Source organism: Panthera tigris, chromosome B3, assembly GCF_018350195.1.
Source record: "Panthera tigris isolate Pti1 chromosome B3, P.tigris_Pti1_mat1.1, whole genome shotgun sequence".
Classification (NCBI taxonomy): domain Eukaryota; kingdom Metazoa; phylum Chordata; class Mammalia; order Carnivora; family Felidae; genus Panthera; species Panthera tigris.
In genome coordinates, this window is record NC_056665.1 from 84,089,785 (window position 1) to 84,111,358 (window position 21,574).

General features: G+C 34.6%; 1 protein-coding gene across 3 annotated transcripts in view; it reads left to right on the forward strand.

Moving 5' to 3' along the window:
• Positions 1–19,111, forward strand: part of SRP54 (signal recognition particle 54) — a 39,147-nt gene extending 20,036 nt beyond the window's left edge. For all 3 annotated transcript variants that reach the window (XM_007073736.3, XM_007073737.3, XM_007073738.3), the window contains 9 exons: positions 2,940–3,090; positions 4,194–4,342; positions 5,370–5,470; positions 5,965–6,051; positions 9,200–9,273; positions 9,491–9,599; positions 15,198–15,368; positions 17,778–17,873; positions 18,969–19,111. In XM_007073736.3, the coding sequence (XP_007073798.1) occupies positions 2,940–3,090; positions 4,194–4,342; positions 5,370–5,470; positions 5,965–6,051; positions 9,200–9,273; positions 9,491–9,599; positions 15,198–15,368; positions 17,778–17,873; positions 18,969–19,060 (1,030 nt within the window). In that variant the 3' untranslated portion in view covers positions 19,061–19,111. The remainder of the gene's footprint in view (positions 1–2,939; positions 3,091–4,193; positions 4,343–5,369; positions 5,471–5,964; positions 6,052–9,199; positions 9,274–9,490; positions 9,600–15,197; positions 15,369–17,777; positions 17,874–18,968) is intronic.
• The last annotated feature ends 2,463 nt before the right edge of the window (positions 19,112–21,574 follow it).

The window sequence follows — 21,574 nt, forward strand, 5'->3', positions numbered from 1 at the left end:
CCAGGCGCCCCTCCTTTCAGTTTTTTTATGATAATGTCTTACAGGTAGATTAAAGAATAATGTTAGGAATTTTATCTTTTTAGGATAAGAATGGTTTCTAATATAGATTTAAAAATCAAGGGATAAAAAATCAAGGAATAGTAAAATTTTATCTTAGGGTTCAAAATTTGTAAATAATTTAGCTGATAATTACTTGAACTATTGGCCAAAGCCAAACCATTTTCTTTTAAAGTTTATCTTCTTTTTTTTTTTTTTTTTTTTTTGCGAGGGAGGGGAGGGACAGAGAGAAAGAGGAAGAGAGAAAGAGAATCCCAAGTAGGCTCCACATGGTCAGCACGTGGGACTCAAACTCACAAACTGTGACATTTCACCTGAGCTGAAATCAGGGGTCAGACGCTTAAATGGCTGAGCCACCCAGGTGCCCTTATTTATTTATTTTGTGAGAGAGAGGGTGATTGAGCACGTGTGAGCATGAACAGGGGAGGAGGCAGAGAGAGGGAAAGAAAGTGCGTGCAGGAGAATCCCAAGCAGGCTCTACATGGTCAGCGCAGAGCCTGATGCAGGGCTCAATCTCACAAACTTTGAGATCATGACCTGAGCCAAAATCAAGAGTTGGATGCTTAACTGACTAAGCCACCCACGGACCCCCAAAGCCAGAGCATTTTTAAACAGTTATCTCAATACCATTTATTAAATAATCTCTCCTTTGCTCATGTAAACTTAAGAAACATCATGTATGTGTGGAGTAAAGTATTAGTGTATCATTGTTTCCTCTGGGAGGACTGAAGGGAGTGAGACTGAGGAAGAATTTGAACTGCATCTCGGCTGTTAAATTTACATATTAGCATTTATTTTAGGGGGTGGTACATGTTGGACTGTTTGTTATATTATCATTTGTTCTGTGTTAAAAAAAACTATTTCACATAAAACTTTTAAAGAAGTGAAAGCACTAACAGTTTCACTTCCTAGTTACCAGTTTTTAGTGTGTCCACCTGTGCTTTTTTTCTATGTCAGTACAAACAACCACACAGAAAGATAATTTTAAATTGAAATGGAGTGTTAACAGTGCTTTGTACCTTGATTGTTGTGGTAGTGGTTATATGTAAATTTGTCAAAACTCATCAAAATGAACATTTAAAATAGTGCATCTTCCTGTATATCAGTAGACCACTGTAGAGTTGATTACAAATGGGATCTTTTTTTTATTTACAAATGAGATCTTATGACTAGATTGTGATTACGCTTAGGAGGGAGTGTGGTGCTGGTTATTGTTTTTTGATCTGGGTGTGTTTGCTTTGTGAAAATTCAGAGTTTATAATTTGTGCAGCTTTTCTGTATATATATTATACTTCATTAACACATTTACAAAAAAAATGTGATCTTAATAATTCTGGAATAGATAATATACAATTTAATGTAATTCTTTTTTATGACTTTTTTTTTCAACATTCTCTTGCCTAGTCTCACCTGCTTATTTTCCTATATTAAATTTTAAAATTCCTTATTAAGTTCCAAAAAGAAAAATCTCTCTAAGATTTTGATTGGAAGTACATTGAAACCAATTAATCAACTTAGTGAAGAGTTGACATCTTTACTGTATTTGTATAGTTAGCTTAGAAACCTACTATGTCATTTTTGCTTTAAAAACTTATGTCCTTAAATATAGTAATTTTCTTCATTTAAATCTCACACATATTCTTATCAAATGCCTTCATACCTGATTTTTATTGTTAATTTAGGGGGAAAACTTTTTTTAACATATGTCCTTTCATTTGACAGTATTGATCTGTATAAGAAGTTGCCACTACTGAAAACAGTGCAAATTAAAATGGGATTTCATTTCTTTTTTTTTTTCTTTAATTTAAATGTTTATTTATTTTTGAGATGGAGAGAGAGAGAGAGGGATAGAGGGAGATGGAGGATCTGAAGCGGGCTTTGTGCTGGCAGCAGAGAGCTCAACGCTGGGCTTGAACTCATGAACTGTGAGATCACAACCTGAGGCAAAGTCAGACATTTAATTGATTGAGCCACCCAGGAGCTCTGGGATTTCATTTCTTGATTTTCAAGTTGAAAAGAGTTTTGAGAATTGTGAAAATGTGGTGAAATAGGAATGAAATTAAACTTTTATGGAAGACCTTTTCCTCTTAGGAGCCAAAAGCCTACCATCAAATGTAATAACATTCAGGTTATAGGAGTACCAGAAGAAGAGAGAGAAAAGGGGCCAGAAAATTTATTTGAGGAAGTAATAGCTGAAAATTTCCCTAATCTGGGGAAGGAAACAGACATCCACATCCAAGAGGCACAGAGAACTCCCATCAAAATCAACAAAGAAGAAACAAAAAGCCTAAATTATCATATCATTTGATACAAATTCAAGCTGTAAGAATATGTCATCACAATTTCAAAGAAACAACATTATGAACTCTTCATATTGACTATGTTTTTAATACCAAGAAATTGAAAAAACCTCAGATGACCAACAATAGGGCATTTATTCAAGAAATGATTGTGTAGCCATATGATGGAATGCTATATAGCCTAAAAGTCATGTTTTACAAGAATAACGGTTTTATAAAATGCTTACAAAAGGGTGTTAAATGGGAAAACGTGTGAAACACTAACTCAGTCATTTATTTTAAGAAAATATAAAAAGTATCTGAGGAAAACACATTCAGAGAAGACATGTGGCAGAATCACATAGAATTTTGTGATTGGAAAACTGGATATTGCTTGATGATACTCTAGAAGTGGTTTGCTATTTTTATTTTTTTTTGTTTGCTATTTTTAATATTTATTAGATATTGTTATTCTAAATTGCAGTTGTGATCATTATGACTTTTTCAGAATGCATTAAAGGTGTAGAAACAGTTTCCAAATTATTAGTATTCATAAGTTTTGCTCTTATGGTTGTTATTAAATCATTTGTCCTTGTTAAATAGCTATACAGAAATGGATCCTGTTATCATTGCCTCTGAAGGAGTGGACAAATTCAAAAATGAAAATTTTGAAATTATTATTGTTGATACAAGTGGCCGCCATAAACAGGAAGACTCTTTGTTTGAAGAAATGCTTCAAGTCGCTAATGCTATAGTAAGTAGCTTTCAATTTAATAACATTGTAAGGACTTTGGTTAACTTAATTGCAAAACCTGACTGAATTTATGATCCATGTAAATTTATAAGTTATTTTTTGCCTGTATGATAGATTCCAAGTAAGTTATTTCTATTTTGGGTACGTATATCTGTATGGTAAGGACTTAATTTTCTCTAACTAGGTATGAAATTTTTATAAGTAAGTATCAAAAATTTCCTTTCTTACTTAATTATCTTATTAGTATATATAAGAAAAAATAAGAAACAAAAGTTTAGAATTAACTTTTAATATCTGTTGAATTTCCTTTCTGTAAATTATTTAAATTGGAACATTTACCTGAGATGGATTTTGAAAGATTTTCAAAATGAAGCACTTAAAAATGTTAATCATCATTTAGTGTCTCTTTAAAATTATGATGGAAATAATCTGGGGAGAAGAGGCGGTTTGTAAATAATCTGTAGCACATATTTTGCCCATGAACCCACGTTTTGCCATTGAAGAGTTGGCAGTAATTCTTTAGTTAATGGTTAATGCTAGTGAGGTTTTCTTTGGGCATGCCATTATTTTGACCTAGTTGAGCAGAGCTTAGGGAAAGAGCCTCACCTCTGTTTTATTAATTTTGGTTTTAGTGCATACTCTTATATGTTTTTTCCTCTGATTTACTTTTGCTATTCCCTTTGCTTAGAATGTGATTCCTCCAGATCTTTGCATAACTTTTTTCCTCTTTATTCAGGTCACACTTTAGCTAAAATGTTACTACCTCCAGAGAGACCTCCCCTGGCTGCCCCACCTAAAGAAGCCTCCCACATCTCGAAACTCATATTCTCTATCTCATTTTAATTATCGTACATCTTAAAGTTTACTTGCCCATTTATTATTTGTCTCCTCTGACTAGAATGCAAGTCTTATAAGGACTAGGATTTACATATTCATCTCTTTGTCTCAGGACCTAAATGGTGCCTAATACATAGTATTTCCTCAGTAAATATTTACTGATTGAATGAATAATTATTTATAATAAATATTTTTCTATAGCTTCTAATGATGAAATTTGCTTAAGAGCAGGAAAAATATGTATTGTTTTCATTTAAATTTTCTAGCAACCTGATAACATTGTTTATGTGATGGATGCCTCCATTGGGCAGGCTTGTGAAGCCCAGGCAAAGGCTTTTAAAGATAAAGTAGATGTAGCCTCGGTCATAGTGACAAAACTTGATGGGCATGCAAAAGGAGGTGGTGCACTCAGTGCGTAAGTATCATTGATGCTGTTGTCCTAAGTCTTGGGCTTGTGTGTGTGTGTGTGTGTGTGTGTGTGTGTGTGTATGAGTGTATTTATGGCTTTCTTTTTGATCATTAAAAATATATTCAAGGCGGGGCACCGGGGTGGCTTAGTCGGTTGAGCTTCCAACTTCGGCTCAGGTCATGATCTCACAGTCCGGGAGTTCAAGCCCTGCATCGGGCTCTGTGCTGTCAGTTGAGAGCCTGGAGCTTGCTTCAGATTCTGTCTCCCTCTCTGTCTGCCCCTCCCCAACTCATGCTCTATCAAAAAATGAATAAACGCTAAAAAAAAATTTTTTTTAATATATTCAAGGGGCCCCTGGACGGCTCAGTCAATTAAGCACCCGACTCTTGATTTTGGCTTGGGAAATGATCTCGCAGTTCATGGGATTGAGCACCGTGTCAGGCTCTGTGCTGACAGTACAGAGCCTACATGGGATTCTCTCTCTCCTTCTCTCTGCCCCTCCCTGCCTCCAAAGTAAATAAATAAACATTTAAGAAAATAAAATATAGGGGCGCCTGGGTGGCGCAGTCGGTTAAGCGTCCGACTTCAGCCAGGTCACGATCTCGCGGTCCGTGAGTTCGAGCCCCGCGTCAGGCTCTGGGCTGATGGCTCGGAGCCTGGAGCCTGTTTCCGATTCTGTGTCTCCCTCTCTCTCTGCCCCTCCCCCGTTCATGCTATCTCTCTCTCTGTCCCAAAAATAAATAAAAAAACGTTGAAAAAAAAAATTAAAAAAAAAAAGAAAAGAAAATATATTCCAATATATACTCAAATTTAAATAATTAAAAATAAAATAAAAATATATTCCAATAGTGGACTTAATATGGTCTATAAAAGAAGTTTAAATTGAAACAGAATTTTGGAGTCTTTCTGGTATAGTTCCGTTTTAATAGGTGAAAAGAAATTTGAACTGTGTACCTTTGTCTAAATACTCTGTAATCTGCTAGAAATTTGTTTGCCTTTTTGAGATTATTTTATGTTTTCTTTTTCTTTGCAGAGTTGCTGCCACAAAAAGTCCAATTATTTTCATTGGTACAGGGGAACACATAGATGACTTTGAACCTTTCAAAACACAGCCTTTCATCAGCAAGCTTCTTGGTATGTACATTGGTAGAGGATATAGAAAAATCTCCGAAAAATAGCATAGATCTTTGGGATGGATTAGGATTTTAATCCTGCCCTCTCATTGACTAGTTCAGGAAAACCAATACCTTCCATGATTTAGCTCCCTCACCTGTAAAAAGAAGGGTGATGGTTTTCTGCTTCTTGTGGTTAGAGTGGTAGAATGAGCTACTCAATGGAAAATTCTTAGGAAAAGTTTTAGAGCATAATACAAAAATATGTGGTTGTGGTAATAGCAGGGGTAATGGCAGTAAAACTTTTGTACTAGGTAATAGAGTTCGAGAGCATGGAATTTGGAATCCTGGGCTGGAGTCCCTGCTTTGTCACTCTAGGTTCAGTTTTCTCACCTGTAAAGTATGGTAGGAATATCTGACCTGCTATCTCACATGGTTATTACCTATGTGCATGTATTTTGTATAATGTAAAGCAGCATATGCTATTGTTAATTTTTCTTTTTTTGGGTCTTGTAGGTATGGGTGACATTGAAGGACTGATAGATAAAGTCAATGAGTTGAAGTTGGATGACAATGAAGCGCTTATAGAGAAGTTGAAACATGGTATATGAGTAGCAAAAAGCATTTGCTCTCAGATGTCTTCCCATGATTTCTTTTTGATAAAGCTACTGTTAATTTGTTTGAAATGATAAATCTCTTATTAAAGTTAGTTCTTCAAATGTTTATTTTCTACATGATTTGTATGCAAATCATTTTAAATCTCAGATATGTGAGCAGTTGTAGAATTGAGTATTTTTATTTTCTTTCTTGTAATCAAATTGCCTTAAAATTAAAATTGAAATGGAGTTTCTTGAAGTAAAACAGGTTAAATATAGGTTAGAACACTCTTCTAAACTGTTTACTTATAAATTAAGTGTGTGTATATATGTGTGTGTGTGTGTGTGTGTGTATTATTTACATTATAAAATATAAGGAAATTTAAAAGAATGAGATTAATAAACACTTTTTTTGACTCCACATTAAAGACCACTCCTATAGAGAATATATGTTGTGATTAAGAACTCAGTCAAGTTCTTAAATCTATCATACCTGAATTTATATCTGATTTATTTTCAGCTGTATAACTTTTTCAAATTACTTAACCTTAATTTCCTTACCTGTAAAAAGTAGGTAGTACTAAGTATCTTCCTCATGGAGTTGTGAAGATTAAATCAGCTGATATATATAAAATGTCTAACACATCAGAAGCATTCAACTATTATTATTATTGACCATTCCGTTTTTCTCAAAATGATCTTACTTTTAGTTTCCATGGTCACATACTATCCTGCCTCTTTCCTCTTTCTCACTCATGTTGTCAGTTACCTATGCCTTTATTCCTGTTTTAAATACTGGTATTTTTCAGGGATCATGCTAGGTCATCTTCTTTCTCTGGAGCTTCAGACTCCTATCTGTATGTTTGTTAGACCATTCTTGGATGTTCTGTAGACACTTCAAATTCAGCATATCCCGTATCTTCCCATCCTAACTTCCCACCCCCTTGTTACCATCAATGAATGTTAACATCATTTGTCTTATTGCCAGAGTTAGGAACTTGAGTATTGTCATGGACTCTCTTATTTCTTCCTCACCCTGCCCATTACTTTTCCTGTCAGTCAGCTTGTCCTACTGATTTTACCTCCTGTCTTCATTCCATTCCCTTCTCCAGCTCCAGTAATTATGCAAGTTTACCTCTTGCCCAGATTGTTTATTCTGTCTTTTATCAGATCTTCCTGTTTCTTGGATTCTTCCCCTTGGATCTATTTTTTATACTGCAGCCAAAGTGATCTTTCAAAAATGCAAGTCTGATCCTACTACTGCCTTTCTCAAAATCTTTCAGTGGCTTCCCCTTGCCCTTAGAATGTTTTTACATGAGTCTACCATCAGGCTGGCTGGCTGGCTTAGTTGGAGGACCATGCAACTTGATCTTGGGTTTGTGAGCTTGAGCCCCATGTTGAGTATAGAGATTACTTAAAAATAAAATCCTTAAAAAAAAATGACTACCATCTAGCCCACATTCTCTACATCATTTTTGATGCTGTTCTTCATAGGATTCTGTGTGCCAATCATGCTGAATTTCTCTCAGCTTTTAAATGTACATTGCTATCTGTCTCCTCTGTGCCTTTGCCTATTAGGTATCTTCTTCCTGCCTCCACCCTCCTCTCCCCAGCCATACTGGGTAGCTCCTACGCATACTTAAGTTTCTCCTTCTTTAAAAGGGACATTTTACCTGATCCCTGGACTGAGAACTCTCTGCTTTATGTTTCCATCGCGCCCTCTAATTTTTGTATCATTCATCACAATTATTAGATACCTGTCTTCCCTGCTTGAAGGTGAAGGTAAGTTTCATAGCTGTGTTCCTCACTTTTTATGTTTACAGTATCTAGCAGTTTCTGACACTTAGTAGATCTCTAATAAATATTTATTGAATGAATGAATCTGTCCCTCATGGCCTGGCTCTTTCCCCCTGCCTTCTTCTATCTTGAACAGTCCTACCATTGCTTCCACTACCACACTAAACTGGGTAAAGTATCCCTACTCAGTCTACTTTTTGACTCTTAGGTCTCTCCTTATGTCTGCATTTTGCTTCTGCTCTTAGCATTTTACTCATTTCTGTGGTCACCAAGGGCAAAACTAGTAATCTTTCTTTTTTCCCTTGGTTCCCAATATTTAAGTGTTATCTTTCTTTTGTTTTCAAACTCTTCACTTGGGTTCCATGACAGTGAATTTCCTTTGTTATCATGGCTTCAATTGTCATGTATGTATAATGACCAAATAATATTTCAGCCTTAACTTTTTCTACCACTGTTTAATTCTGCATTTCTAGCTGCCTGCTATAACATTTCTTTTAAAATATTGTACTGCCACTGAATTTCAGAATGGCTAAAACCAAATACCTTTTCCATTTATATCTTTAGGACATAAATAGAAAATACTCTGGATGTTTTTGTCATTGTTAATTGAAGTTAATTTACACGTAATGAAATGCTTAGATCCTAAGGGTATCATTCCATCAATTTTGACAAATGCATAATAACCCATATCCATCAGGAAACAACATTTCCATTATCTAGAAAGTTTGCTTATTCTCCTTGCCAGTAAGTACTTCATAGTATAGGAATCCTAGAGTATTCCTTTTTTCCCCCACCTGGTTCCTTTGACTCAGCATCATATTTTTGACATTCATCCATGTAGTTGCATGTGCCTGTAGCTCGTTCTTTAATTGCTGAGTAGTATTTCATCTACAATCTCTCCATTTTCTTGTTCACGGATAGCTAAGTTGTTTATAAAATGCCAAATGATCTTCTAAAGTGTTTTTGCCACTTTACATTCTCACCAGCAGTATATGAGAATTCTGCTTGCTCCATGTCTTGCCCCATATCTTCTTTAACTTTTGGTGTTGTCACACTTTTTAATTTTAGTCACCCTAGTGGGTAGAGTTTATCTGCCTCGTTTTCATGTTTTTTGTTGTTTGTTGTTGTCCATTTTCTCTGATAGAATGTAAACTTCTCTAGGATAGGATCTGTCTGTGCATCTGTGTATCCTGTACTGCATTCATCCTATGATCTTGCCCAGAGTAACTGCTCAGGAATATTTGTTGATTAGATGTTTTGTAAGTGTGCTTCAGGATGAACCCATGACTAAGGAAAAGATTAATTTTATTGAATGGAAATGTACACCTTCTAATATGTCTGAATAATTTATATTTCAGGTCAGTTTACATTGCGAGACATGTATGAACAATTTCAAAATATCATGAAAATGGGCCCCTTCAGTCAGATCTTGGTTAGTTATCCTAAAGAGTTTGTTTATTTTCATCTTCTTTTGTTTTTCATTAAAATTTTAAAGAGTAGATGCATTTACTTTCATTATTTTTGCTGTTTGGGTAAAAATGCTTTAAAAACTTAGTGTCAGAATTAAAGCTGAGTACTTAAATGTGAACATTGTGAACAATTTAATCTCAAGCTGTTGTTGATTTTATGTTTAAATATATCTGTTTTAGGGGATGATCCCTGGTTTTGGAACAGATTTTATGAGCAAAGGAAATGAACAGGAGTCAATGGCAAGGCTAAAGAAATTAATGACAATAATGGATAGTATGAATGATCAAGGTAAGATGGCAGATTACTTGATTTAGAGGACAATGTTCTGAATATTTACAAGTGGATTCACTGTGTTCTTGTGGATAAGATGGGGAAAAATTTAGATTGAAAGATTGTTAGGTAGATTTGTAGCCCTCTGAAAGCTCTTACTCAAAGGGTTGTTATTACTGGATTGACTTTATCAGAGAGAGAAATGTCTAATACAGTTCTCCAAATGAATTTCATGAAAAGAACACTAATTTTTCATGATGATGATGGAAATAACTTGAAAGGAGAGTTCTGTAATCAAATAAATTTGGGGGAATTATGGGTTAAAAAAAACTATTATTTATTATAAGTCTCCTTAGTGCTCTCATATACTAACATGAATTGGGAATCTGTCAGAAAGAGAGATAGTTTAAGCAATGTTTACAAACTTATTTTATACTGAAACTCTCGGGTTTCAGTCTTATTAGAGATACACTGCTCTCCGGGTGCCTGAGTGGCTCGGTTGGTTGAGCATCCGAGTCTCCATTTTGGCTCAGGTCATGATCCCAGGGTCATGGGATTAAGCCCCACATTGGGCTCGGTGCTGAGCATGGAGCTTGCTTGGGATTCTTTCTCTCTCTGTCTCTCTCTTTCTCCCTCTCTGTCTCCCATGCATGTGGGCACTCTCTCTCTCTAAAATAAAAAAAATTTTTTTAAAAAAGGAAGAAAGAAAGACATATACTGTTCTCTGTAATCCTGCATTATACTTCCAGGTCTTTTATGTAATCCTTAGCTCATTAACATTTATAATACTATGACCCCTTTATCTTTTTTCCAGTTTTTTAGCACCCTTTCTGATGCAGCCCAGAAGATACGCCAAACAGTTTTTAGGTCTAACTCTGCCACTTGACCTCTGACTTCATTTACAAAGAAATATGGGCTTTTGGCCTTGAACTTCCTCAACCATTGGCTAACTTACCAATACGATTGTGGCAGCCACAAACCACTCTTCAAGCTTTTTCAAGGACCTTAGGTCTCCTTCAGTACAATCCTCTCCTGGATCTCTAGTCTCTTCTCATCTTTTGACTTTTCTTTCCCATCAGCATATAAACATTAAGTTTTTTGAGCTATACTTCTCTCTCATGCTTTTTTACTCTTTTTCTCTTTCCAGTCAAACTTCTTCAAAGAACGGTTTGTATTTTTCTCAAATTAGTGAAATCTGACTTCTGTCCCCACCACTGCTTGGAAATAGATACTAAGATTTCCAATAGCCTGCTGGGCTGCTCCATTGGATCCTTTTCAGTCTTTTTCTTGACCTTTACAACATTGACTGTTGTTAATCACCTTTTTTTCTTGGTTTCTGTTATACCATCTCCCCACTTTACTCTACTTTTCTTGTTAACCTAGTTACTTTCCCAGCCTGTCCCTTAAATGAATACATACTACAAGTTTTGTCCTCTGCCAATGCTTCTTCTCATTCTGCTCATTTTCTTTGAATAATTCATCCACATCTGTGCTTCCTCTACTGCTTCACTGATTATTTTTTGTATTCTCTACCTCTTTCCTGGGCTCTAGGCTTTCATAGTAACCCAGATAAGACTGTGTCTTTCTCATCTCTGAATCTTTAACACCGTGAAAAGTTTTGTATGTAGAATTAACAATTGCAGCCATAATTGGAGTATTTACTCTGTCCTGCTACTGTCCTGAGCACTTTACATAGATTAACCCATCTAATTATCACAGTCACTCTCAAGAGACAGTTCTGGGGTTAAAATCCATTATTATATAACTTTTGTAGATTAGGAAACTGAGATATAGGAAAGTTGAGTAATTTGTCCAAGGATACTAGCTACAGAGTAGAGAGACTGGGCTTCAAACTCAGGCATTTTGGCTCAAGAGTCTACACTCTGCACCACTTCCTTTCTAGATGCTCACTAAATGGTGGGCAGACATCTTTATTTACATAATTGAAAGTTTTCTGAGGCACAGATCCAAAATGTAGTTTTTCTCCCTTGGTGAGTGACGCTTCATCTATCTAATAGATACCTATTTACTCAGTCACCTAAGCTAAAAACTGGGGTCAGCCTAGATTTGTGTCCTTGCTGATTTTCTGTCTAGTGGTTCAACTGATGACAGAGGTAAAGGTATTGAAGTGCCTAACTTTTTCCTTTTAGTTGTGTCAGTTTTCTGTCAGGTAAGCTCTTTTGTTGGGTACAATACATATTTAGGATTGTTGGGTCTTCTTGGTGAATTGACCTTTTTATCATAATGTCTGTAATGTCCTCCTTTGTCCCTTGTCTATTTTGTCTGATTTTTAAATTTTTTTTTCACGTTTATTTATTTATTTTGAGAGAGGGAGAGACAGAGTACCAGCAGGAGAGGGGCAGAGAGAATCCCACGCAGGCTCCGTGCTGTCAGCACAGAGCCCAGTGAGGGGCACAATGTCAGGAACCATGAGATAATGACCTGAGCTGAAATCAACAGTTGAATGCTTAACTGACTGAGCCACCCAGGTGCCCCTGAATAGTTTTCTTAATGGTTGCTTTAGGTATTATAGTATGCATACATATTTAACTTAAAACAGTCTACTTCTATCAGTATTTTACCACTTTTAGGGGAATAGATAGGAACCTTAACATTATCTTAGATTTAGTGAGTTCCATTTCCTTAATATTTCTCATATCTTCCCTCTTCTCTTTGTCTCTAAATCCCCTACATTAGTTCATACACTCATCATTTCTCTTTTTTTTTTTTTTACACCCATCATTTCTTACCTAGATTGCTATCATAGGTTCCTAACATTTCCCTTTGTCTTTTTTCATCCCTCTTTTCAGTTTGTATTCTTCATTGCCACAAGAATGGTCTTTCTAAACATAGAAAGTTCTGGGGTCAAACTCCTTCAGTGCCTCTTTAATGTTGTCATAATGAATTTGAAACTCTTAAACCTGGCTTACAAGTTCTTTATAATCTTGTCCTTATCTACTTTTGGAACTTTTTAAATCTCAGCTCTTATCCAAGCTTGGTTTCTTCTACAAAAAACTATTTTTATTCTAGAAATCCATGTTCTGCTTCCTAGAATGTCCCTTGCTTTCTCTTCTTTACTTAACCTCATACTTGTTCTTTAGGACAAGAGTTACCTTGTTACTCAGTTAAAGAGAAACCATCAGCATGGAGCCTTTCCTGACTTTCTTCTTTAAATTATGTCCCCTTTTGCTATTTGCTTGAATCTATCATGTTGCTTACCATGATATGCTGTTATTAGCGTGTCTTTTTCTTCACTACACTTGAGGTCTTAGAATGCATATTTCCTAAATATTTTATAGTGAAGTTGGGGCTTAAAAGCTGCATTTATGAAATGGATTTAGGTTTTAATGACTGTAAGTTTATTATGAGACAATTTGCTCTTTATTTATATTTCATTGGTAATCAAATTTCACCTGGATTTCAGTTCACTTCTGGATGATATGCTTAGAGGGCATAGACAAATTAGAAGATATATTTAGGAAATGTTATTTGTAATCTAGAGGAAATTCACAAGAATTTGAAATAGTCTCTCAAATTCTCAAATATTTGAGAATATCTGAAAGCCTTATTCTTTGTGTCTGGCAAGGAGACATGTATGCAAATAGGAAGTGCCATAGAAACATACTTCATTTTAATATGTGAAAAGATTTTCCATAATTATAGGTATAATAGGATGGCATAGATTACTATATTTTATTATGTATTTATTTTTAAAGTTTATTTTGAGCGAGTGCTCACGTGTGCATGCACGTGTGCATGAGTGTGGAAGGGGCAGAGACAGAAGGAGAGAGAGAATCTGAAGCAGGCTCCATGCTGACGTGGGGTTTGATCTCACAAACCATGAGATTGTGACCTGAGCCAAAATCAAGAGTCAGACACTTAACTAACTGAGCCACCCAGGTGCCCTGGAAATATTTTCCATAATTATAGGTACATTAGAATGGCATAGATTACTGTATTTCAGATAGTGGGTCACCTCTCCTGGGGATATTAAGATGGAGGCTAGGTGACCATTTATTGGGGAATGTTGTAGAGAGAATGAAGACATAATAGAAATTTTGACTAAAGTCCATCCTGTTCCTGAGATTGTATGCAGCTAAAGCCAGAAGAAATACACATAATACTCATAGAGGTATAAAAATGCTGAAGGGGTGGGGCGCTTGGTTGGCTCAGTCAGTTAAGCGTCTGACTTCAGCTCAGGTCATGATCTCACAGTTCGTGAGTTTGAGCCCAGCATCAGCCTCTCCACTGACAGTGCAGAGCCTGCTTGGGATTCTCTCTCTCCCTCTCTCTTTCTGCCCCTCTCCCACATGTGTTTTCTGTCTCTCTAAAATAAATAAACTTAAAAATTAAAAAAAAAATGGGGCCCCTGGGTGGCTCAGTCGTTTAAGTGTCCGACTTCGGCTCAGGTAGTGATTTTACAGCTTGTGAGTTTGAGCCCCGTGTAAGGCTCTGTGTTGACAGCTCAGAGCTTAAAGCCCGCTTCAGATTCTGTCTCCCTCTCTCTCTGCCCCTCACCCGTTTGCACTCTGTCTCTCTCTCTCTCTCTCTCAAAAATAAACATTAAAAAATTTTTTTAATTAAAAAAATTATTCTTAAAAAATAAAAATAAAAACTAGAAATGCTGGAGGGAATTAACTCATTATGTTATAGAAAGGATTAAAATACTAATAATAATTACTTGATTATAAAAAATATAACCATGGGGCGCCTGGGTGGCTCAGTCGGTTAAGCGGCCGACTTCGCTCAGGTCATGATCTCGCGGTCCGTGAGTTCGAGCCCCGCGTCAGGCTCTGTGCTGACAGCTCAGAGCCTGGAGCCTGTTTCAGATTCTGTGTCTCCCTCTCTCTGACCCTCCCCCGTTCATGCTCTGTCTCTCTCTGTCTCAAAAATAAATAAATGTTAAAAAAAAAATTTAAAAAAAATAAAATAAAAAATATAACCATTATTTTGTTGATGATAGGTAGAGCCTACCTACTTCCACTTGCTTAAGTGCCTAAATTTGTGATTTAAGTGTTACTAGTTATTTAGAAATGAGCAGTTTTCTTTTTTGAAATACACCTTATGCTTCTAATATATGCTCTGAGGAGCAGGTGGATATGAGATATGGAAAAAGTGGACATGGGTTTCAAAGGTTTTCAGAATGTTCTATTTTACTTAAACTGTGGGGTGAGTACATGTTTATTTGTTTTAAAGTTTATTTATTTATTTTGGGAGAGAGCACATGTGAGCAGGTGGAGGGGCAAAGAGAGAGAAGAGAGAAAATCCCAAGCAAGCACCTCCTGTGGGTGCAGAGCCTGATGCGGGGCTCCATCCCGTGAAGGAACCATGGGATCATGACCTGAGCCAAAATCAAGTCAGATGCTTAACCGACTAAGCTAGGAGCCCCTGTTTTATTGTTTTCATAGCTTATGAATATTATAAATGTTCTTTTGAATATATTCCATGTTTAATTTTTAAAAATAAGATGCAAACATGGCAGATGATGATAACATTTGTTAAATTTGGTGGTGACTTCATCATTTTGTTTTCGTGTGTGTGAGGTATTTGTACATAACTGTTTTGATAATGAATGTTAATTGTATGTAAGTGATAGTAATTAATCCTCGTCTACAGAACTTGACAGTACTGATGGTGCCAAGGTTTTTAGTAAACAACCAGGAAGAATCCAAAGAGTGGCAAGAGGATCAGGTGTGTCGACAAGAGATGTTCAAGAACTTTTGACACAATATACCAAATTTGCACAGATGGTAAAAAAGATGGGAGGTATCAAAGGACTTTTCAAAGGTAAGAAAAGAAACAAACTCCTCATTTGTTAGTATTGAAAGTAAAGAAAGAAGGTGAGAAATTAAAAGCCAGGAGTGCTACCAGGATTGGCAAACATTGCTGAATTTCATGTTATATTCAAGTACTTCTTGAATGTGATCTGTGATTTATCTGTTTGCACATTCAAAGTAATAAATACTAGTATTTAAAAAAAAAACAAATTTAATGACTTTATTTTTATGATGTAATATATATTAAAGACAATTTAGAACATATAAGAAAGAATAAGAAAAAAATCTTAAGGCACCCATTACCTTTTCTCTCCAGAGAATCCTATGGGTTTTATTGCAAATAACATTTGGTAAATGAGTGCTTTCTTCTGATACGTCATGACTATTTTTCTGTATTGTCAAATATTCTTCAAAATATAACTTTGAAGCACTGAATACTCTCCCAGGTATGCTTGTATCTTCGTTTAGTGCAGTGGTTATTTATGTTGATCCATTTGCTCCTATATCAGTATCAGTTCCTGCATCAGTTCCTGTGCAGTCTTCCATGAGGCCAGGGATTTTGTCTATTTTGATCAGATACATAGTAGATGCTGAATGAATTTTGTAATTATTATTTCCAATTGGTGGTTAAATGTTTTCTCAGTATGTGTTTTTTAAATTACCACTCAAGTTTAACATCTCTTCATACATTTTTTGGTTTGAATTTCTTTTGTGAATCACCTCTTAGGTTCCTTATTTGTCTCATTTTCCCCCCTATTGCTTTGTAGTAACTCTTTAAAATGCTTCGTTTGTGTCTGCAAATATTTTACCCAGTTTTCATTTGCCTTTTACTTTTATTTATTTTTTTTAGTGAAAGGAAGCTTTCATTTTTAATGTAGCCAAGCCTATTTATCATTTTCTTTGATTTCCTTTGTACTCATAAAAGCCTTCTCCATGTTGGTACCACAATAGCCACCTATACTTTCTATTTTGGTTTTAGTTTTTAACTCTTTATCCCATCTGAAATTTATTTTGCTGTGTACTGTATAAAGCAAAAAGATGTTTACTTTTCTAAAGAGTTAATCAACTGTCCTAATCCTCTTAAAATTTATTCTAATTTTATTTCTATATTTTCTATATTGAAATTTTTTTCTATGTTTCTATATTGTTCTATATTATATATAGAAGTTTTTACTGCCTTTTGTCCTAGACACTTATTTTCCATGCTTGTTATATTCTATTTTGTTTTTTGTGGTAGGGAGAAAAGTTAGACTAACATGTTTAAAATTGTAATTCCTAACATCACATGCTGTTTCAGATAGTGATTATTAAACACATTATGTCAGTTTAACATCTTTCTCAAATAACGCTGACTATTCTTGATAGAACTGCAGATCTAAGCACTGATTACTCAGTAAAGGCACAATCAAGATGAAATGAGCAGTGGATGTGGCACACATTCTTGTCATACCAGGCTCTTGATGTTCTTTTAGAAGTTTTAAGTCCTCGGAAACAAATACATATGACAGTTTACCAATAGACACAGAATTCATATTTTACACAGATTTATTAATCATGAAAAATTTTTCACGGATTTTACCATGTTTTATAAAAACATATTTTTCATTCATATATCTTAATTCATATAACTTATTCAGATTAGTCAGCTTTGATGCTCATTTTCATAAATACTTTTGAGAAGCACCAGAGTTATGTTCCTTTGAAATAATTTTGCTTGAAGCAGCTCTACTTACTCATTATTGTTACATCGACGATCTCTTTTGCTTCCTGTCTCTTAAGACCACAGCAGCTATTCTCTTAAAGGATGCTCTTTCCTGTTTTGCCTCAGAGTGCATCTCTTTTATTGGCTTCCTTTTTTCCTGTGGAGTTTCAACCAAGTGTGTGGAAATTCATTGGTAAATGGAGTTGCATTATTTGTCTTTCTCTTGTCTGAAGCTTTTCATTATTTTTAATAGCTTCTTAGATATATGCAAATCTTCATGCTTTCTCAGAGTCATTATTTCATATTCATTTACCAGCAATCCAGGCTCATTCCTGATTAACTCTTATCTATAAAGTCAGTTTTTTGTTTAGCATTCTCCCGTATGACTATTAAACAATTGTTGTTATAGCTTACTGTTAATAACCACTGGATACAGTTTTAACAAAAATAGCCCTTAAAAAGTCCCTTGAATGTCCCTTAATATAGAATTTTAATATAGAATTTTGTTCTTTCTCAAAAATATGTATGTAATTGAGATAAAGATTAGAAGGGAATATGTATAAATAGAAATAATGTGTTTAGGGTAATAACCTAATACCTAAGGTTATGGGTGATTGTTTAAAAATTTTACTCAATTCATTAAATTTTCTTTGATACCCTGATTATATTACATTCTTACATTCTACATTGACTCAAAACCTTTTTATTTTTTTTCAGGTGGTGACATGTCTAAGAATGTGAGTCAGTCACAGATGGCAAAATTGAATCAACAAATGGCCAAAATGATGGATCCAAGAGTTCTGCATCACATGGGTAAATATAAAATTGTTGCCACTTTATAACATACAGTTTTAATTTATAAAGGTTGAGTTTTAATAAGCCTTCTGTTGTGATACTATGAAAATCTGTTCAAAGATGTATGGTTTAGGGAAATGGCCATCTGAATTCTAAGTTGAATGGTTGTAATAGTGCTATATAACAGAGGTTTTATTTACTCTTCTGCTGCCATCAGTGTGATTTTTTTTTTTTTTAAATCTTTATTTATTTTTGAGAGAGGGACGGAGTGTGAGCAGGGGAGGAGCTGAGGGGAGGGAGACACAGAATCAGAAGCAGGCTCCAGGCCCTGAGCTGTTAGCACAGAGCCCGACATGGGGCTCAAACTCACAAACTGTGAGATCATGACCTGAGCCGAAGTCGGACGCTTAACTGACTGAGCCACCCAGGCGCCCCATTGGTGTGATTTTTGAGCAAGATACTTAATCATCTTCTGTTAATGTTTGAAGACCTTTTGCCCTAGTTTGGAATCTGGGTATTTTCAATGAGACTTTGAAATTATATAAGGATTCTGAAACCCAGTTATACTTTTGCCATGTGACCTATGAAAAGTTCCTTAAACTTTCTGAAACTCACTTTCCTCTTTTGTAAAATCACAGATAATAGCTCATCAGGACATTGTGAGCTAATATATATGAAAGCATTTAGTACAGTTCTGGGCATACAGATGTTCAATAAATGGTAAATTCTTTTTTTCCTGTAAGTCCTATGAAACAACTCCTCTCCTCCCCTGAATTGGTCATGATTTACAACAAGAGTCTTTTGGACTTCCCAGAAAAAATTTTTTTGTTTAGTTTTATTGACTTCCTATTGTGTACCAGGTATTGTTCTAAGATCCTTTCATATATTATCTCATTTATTCCTTATAACTTGATGAGATATGTTATTCATTCTGTTTTACAGATAAGGATATTGGTGATAATACAAAATTTTAATTGGTTTGTTCTTTAAGGCTGATGACCAAATTGCAGTCAGATCCCAGTAAATTTTTAGGAGTTAAAGTACTTCTTAGGCAAAAGTAATGTTTCAAGTTCTGCATAATAATTATCTGAATTTACTCTACTTTCACTCTAGGTGGTATGGCAGGACTTCAGTCAATGATGAGGCAGTTTCAACAGGGTGCTGCTGGCAATATGAAAGGCATGATGGGATTCAATAATATGTAAAGAAGATGCCTTAATATAAACTGACTCAGTTGATTACATTATTTGCTGAGACCTCAGAGTTTCCCTCCTTTTTGCAAACAGGAAAAAAAAAGTATTTTTCTTGCCTGTCTTGCTCTTTTTCTTCTTCTCATCTTTTTTCCCCCTCCTTTTCTTCTTCCTTCCTTCTTTCCTCCTTCCCTTTGATATAAGGGAGGAAAATAGTTTTTGTGGAAATCATTCTATTTTTGCTTTAGATTTTCTTCTGTTAGTGTTCACCACCATAATACTTCTTAAGTTAAACAAATCATGATGTAAAATTTAGTACTTAAAAGTTTTTAATTGTCTCAAAGGCCAAGCATTACATTTGTAAACAGTCCTGGTCAGTAGTTACATGATGTCTCAATAAAAGTGCTGTAAAATAAACTTCAAACTCGTTATAAATTAAGGGGTTGTTAACTTTCTTATGATTTAAATTTATCAATGTATCACATTAAAAGGCAGACAGAAAAACCAATTGCTATGTCACTTAAAACTAGTCCTACATGTATACCTTTAATTGGAAATATCATAGAATAATTTAACCATTAGTATTAGGGATTTTTGTTTAACTTAGAATAATTACGGTAATTTTGCCATACAAATCGTAGGCCTGCCATTTAAATTGAAATTGTGAATTTGTTTAGTTTACAATATAATGTTTTGTATATAGCTTCCATTTTCTTATCTCATATTTTTGAAGACTTAATGACAATATTTGGTTTTTTTTGAAAAGCCAATTTTGTTTCTTACACACCAAAAAAATCTGTTTGATGAAACTGATGTACTTTGTTAATAGTTAATGTATAGACCTCCTAATGGGAAAATAATTGCATATATTAGGCTGTTAATACATATTAAAAATAATAAGACCATGACAAGGTTGATCTGGTTGTTGGTTACTTTGGATTGCTGCATAGTACATTTAGAAAAGTGGCTTTTAAATAAGTTATGAAATTAAAAATACTAGAATAATTATTATACTTATTCATTGTTGATCATGAAGACTAGATATGGTATAGTTGTGTATTTTGAGCTATAGTGAATTGATCTTCAGCACAGGATTGATTTGTAGTAGTAGGAGAGGATATTTTTATAGTATTAATTTTTTATGACTCAAGCGTTTCAAAAAGGTCTTATAAGCCAAAGTATCTTTTAAAAATAATTACAAAAAGAGTGCAACAGATTTTCTGGTTTACTTGGGCACAGATTTTTTATATACCACTAAATTATTTTTACCAGCTAAAAATTAGCATACTCCTATAAAACACTGTATACCCTATATAAATGATGTATCTTGTACTCTGCAGAAATGTCATAAGGTCCAGCTATAGAAATTTGACAATGAGAAAATGCTGTTTTCCAAATTAGTTTCTAATTAAACTGATGCATACCACCTTTTCTGGGCAAGCATTTTTGTGATTTCTGTCCTCGGGGTACCACTTTTCACTTTGACCAAAAAAGGAAATGAGACACTTGGCCAAACTTTATGACTAAGGCATTGCTTTTAAGTTTTTTTTGTGTCTGGTGCAAATTATATTTTTCAGAAGCAAAAATAACAGTGGCAAAGGACAGCAGAACACCTAATTCAGCTTCCATTTCCTCTTTGGTAAGACGAGGGCACTGGAGATGCTCTCTAAACTTCTGATTTCATTAATTCCTCAATCTGACATCTTTAGTTGCAAAAGCTAGCCTTCCATTCTCACGGTTTTTGTCCAAGTGCAAACAACGTAAGTTTGACAGCATAAATAATTTGACCAAATTTCCTTTTATTTTTCACTATTGTTAAAATTGGTTCCTAAGCTTTTTGATACCTGTTATATTCCCAACTTAGACCCCTACGTAGATCTACTATTGTATAACATTGGATTCTTCCTGAAGTTTATTATAATATGTACAAAAATAAAACTAGGTGTAGTTCCTAAGCTTACAATGCTTATGTAATTATAAAACAAAAACTCGGAAATTAATTTCAACAAACTATAATACCAACAAAGGGCAAATTAGTGGGCAATTTCATGTGATGGATGTCAGTATTTTTCTGGAAGTATCATATTTGCTGGCATATAAGATACAAGGTAAGTATATACAATGCATTGCAATTTTATGGAGTAATTTATTGGAAAAAATTTAAGTACCTTTCATATGTAGTAAAAATGATTTCAAAGTGTCTTATATAAATCATTATTTTGTTCAGATAAATACAGTACATTATAATGAGAAGAGTTCCTAGGTCTGACATGCAGTACTATACTATCTTGAGTATAGTGTCATGTAGCTAAAAAGAAATGTAATATTGTCAATAAATACTGATCTACAGAGGTAACAAAAGCAGGAAATTTACTAGAACTAAAGTCTCATTACGCATATTCCTATAGGTAGAACATATAATATTAATACCTTATTTCAGTGAATGTAGAGGGTTTAAAAAGTAAGCCACAATATAAAAATAAAATTGATTCCTTTTACATATAGCTTTAGTACATACAAATATTTCAG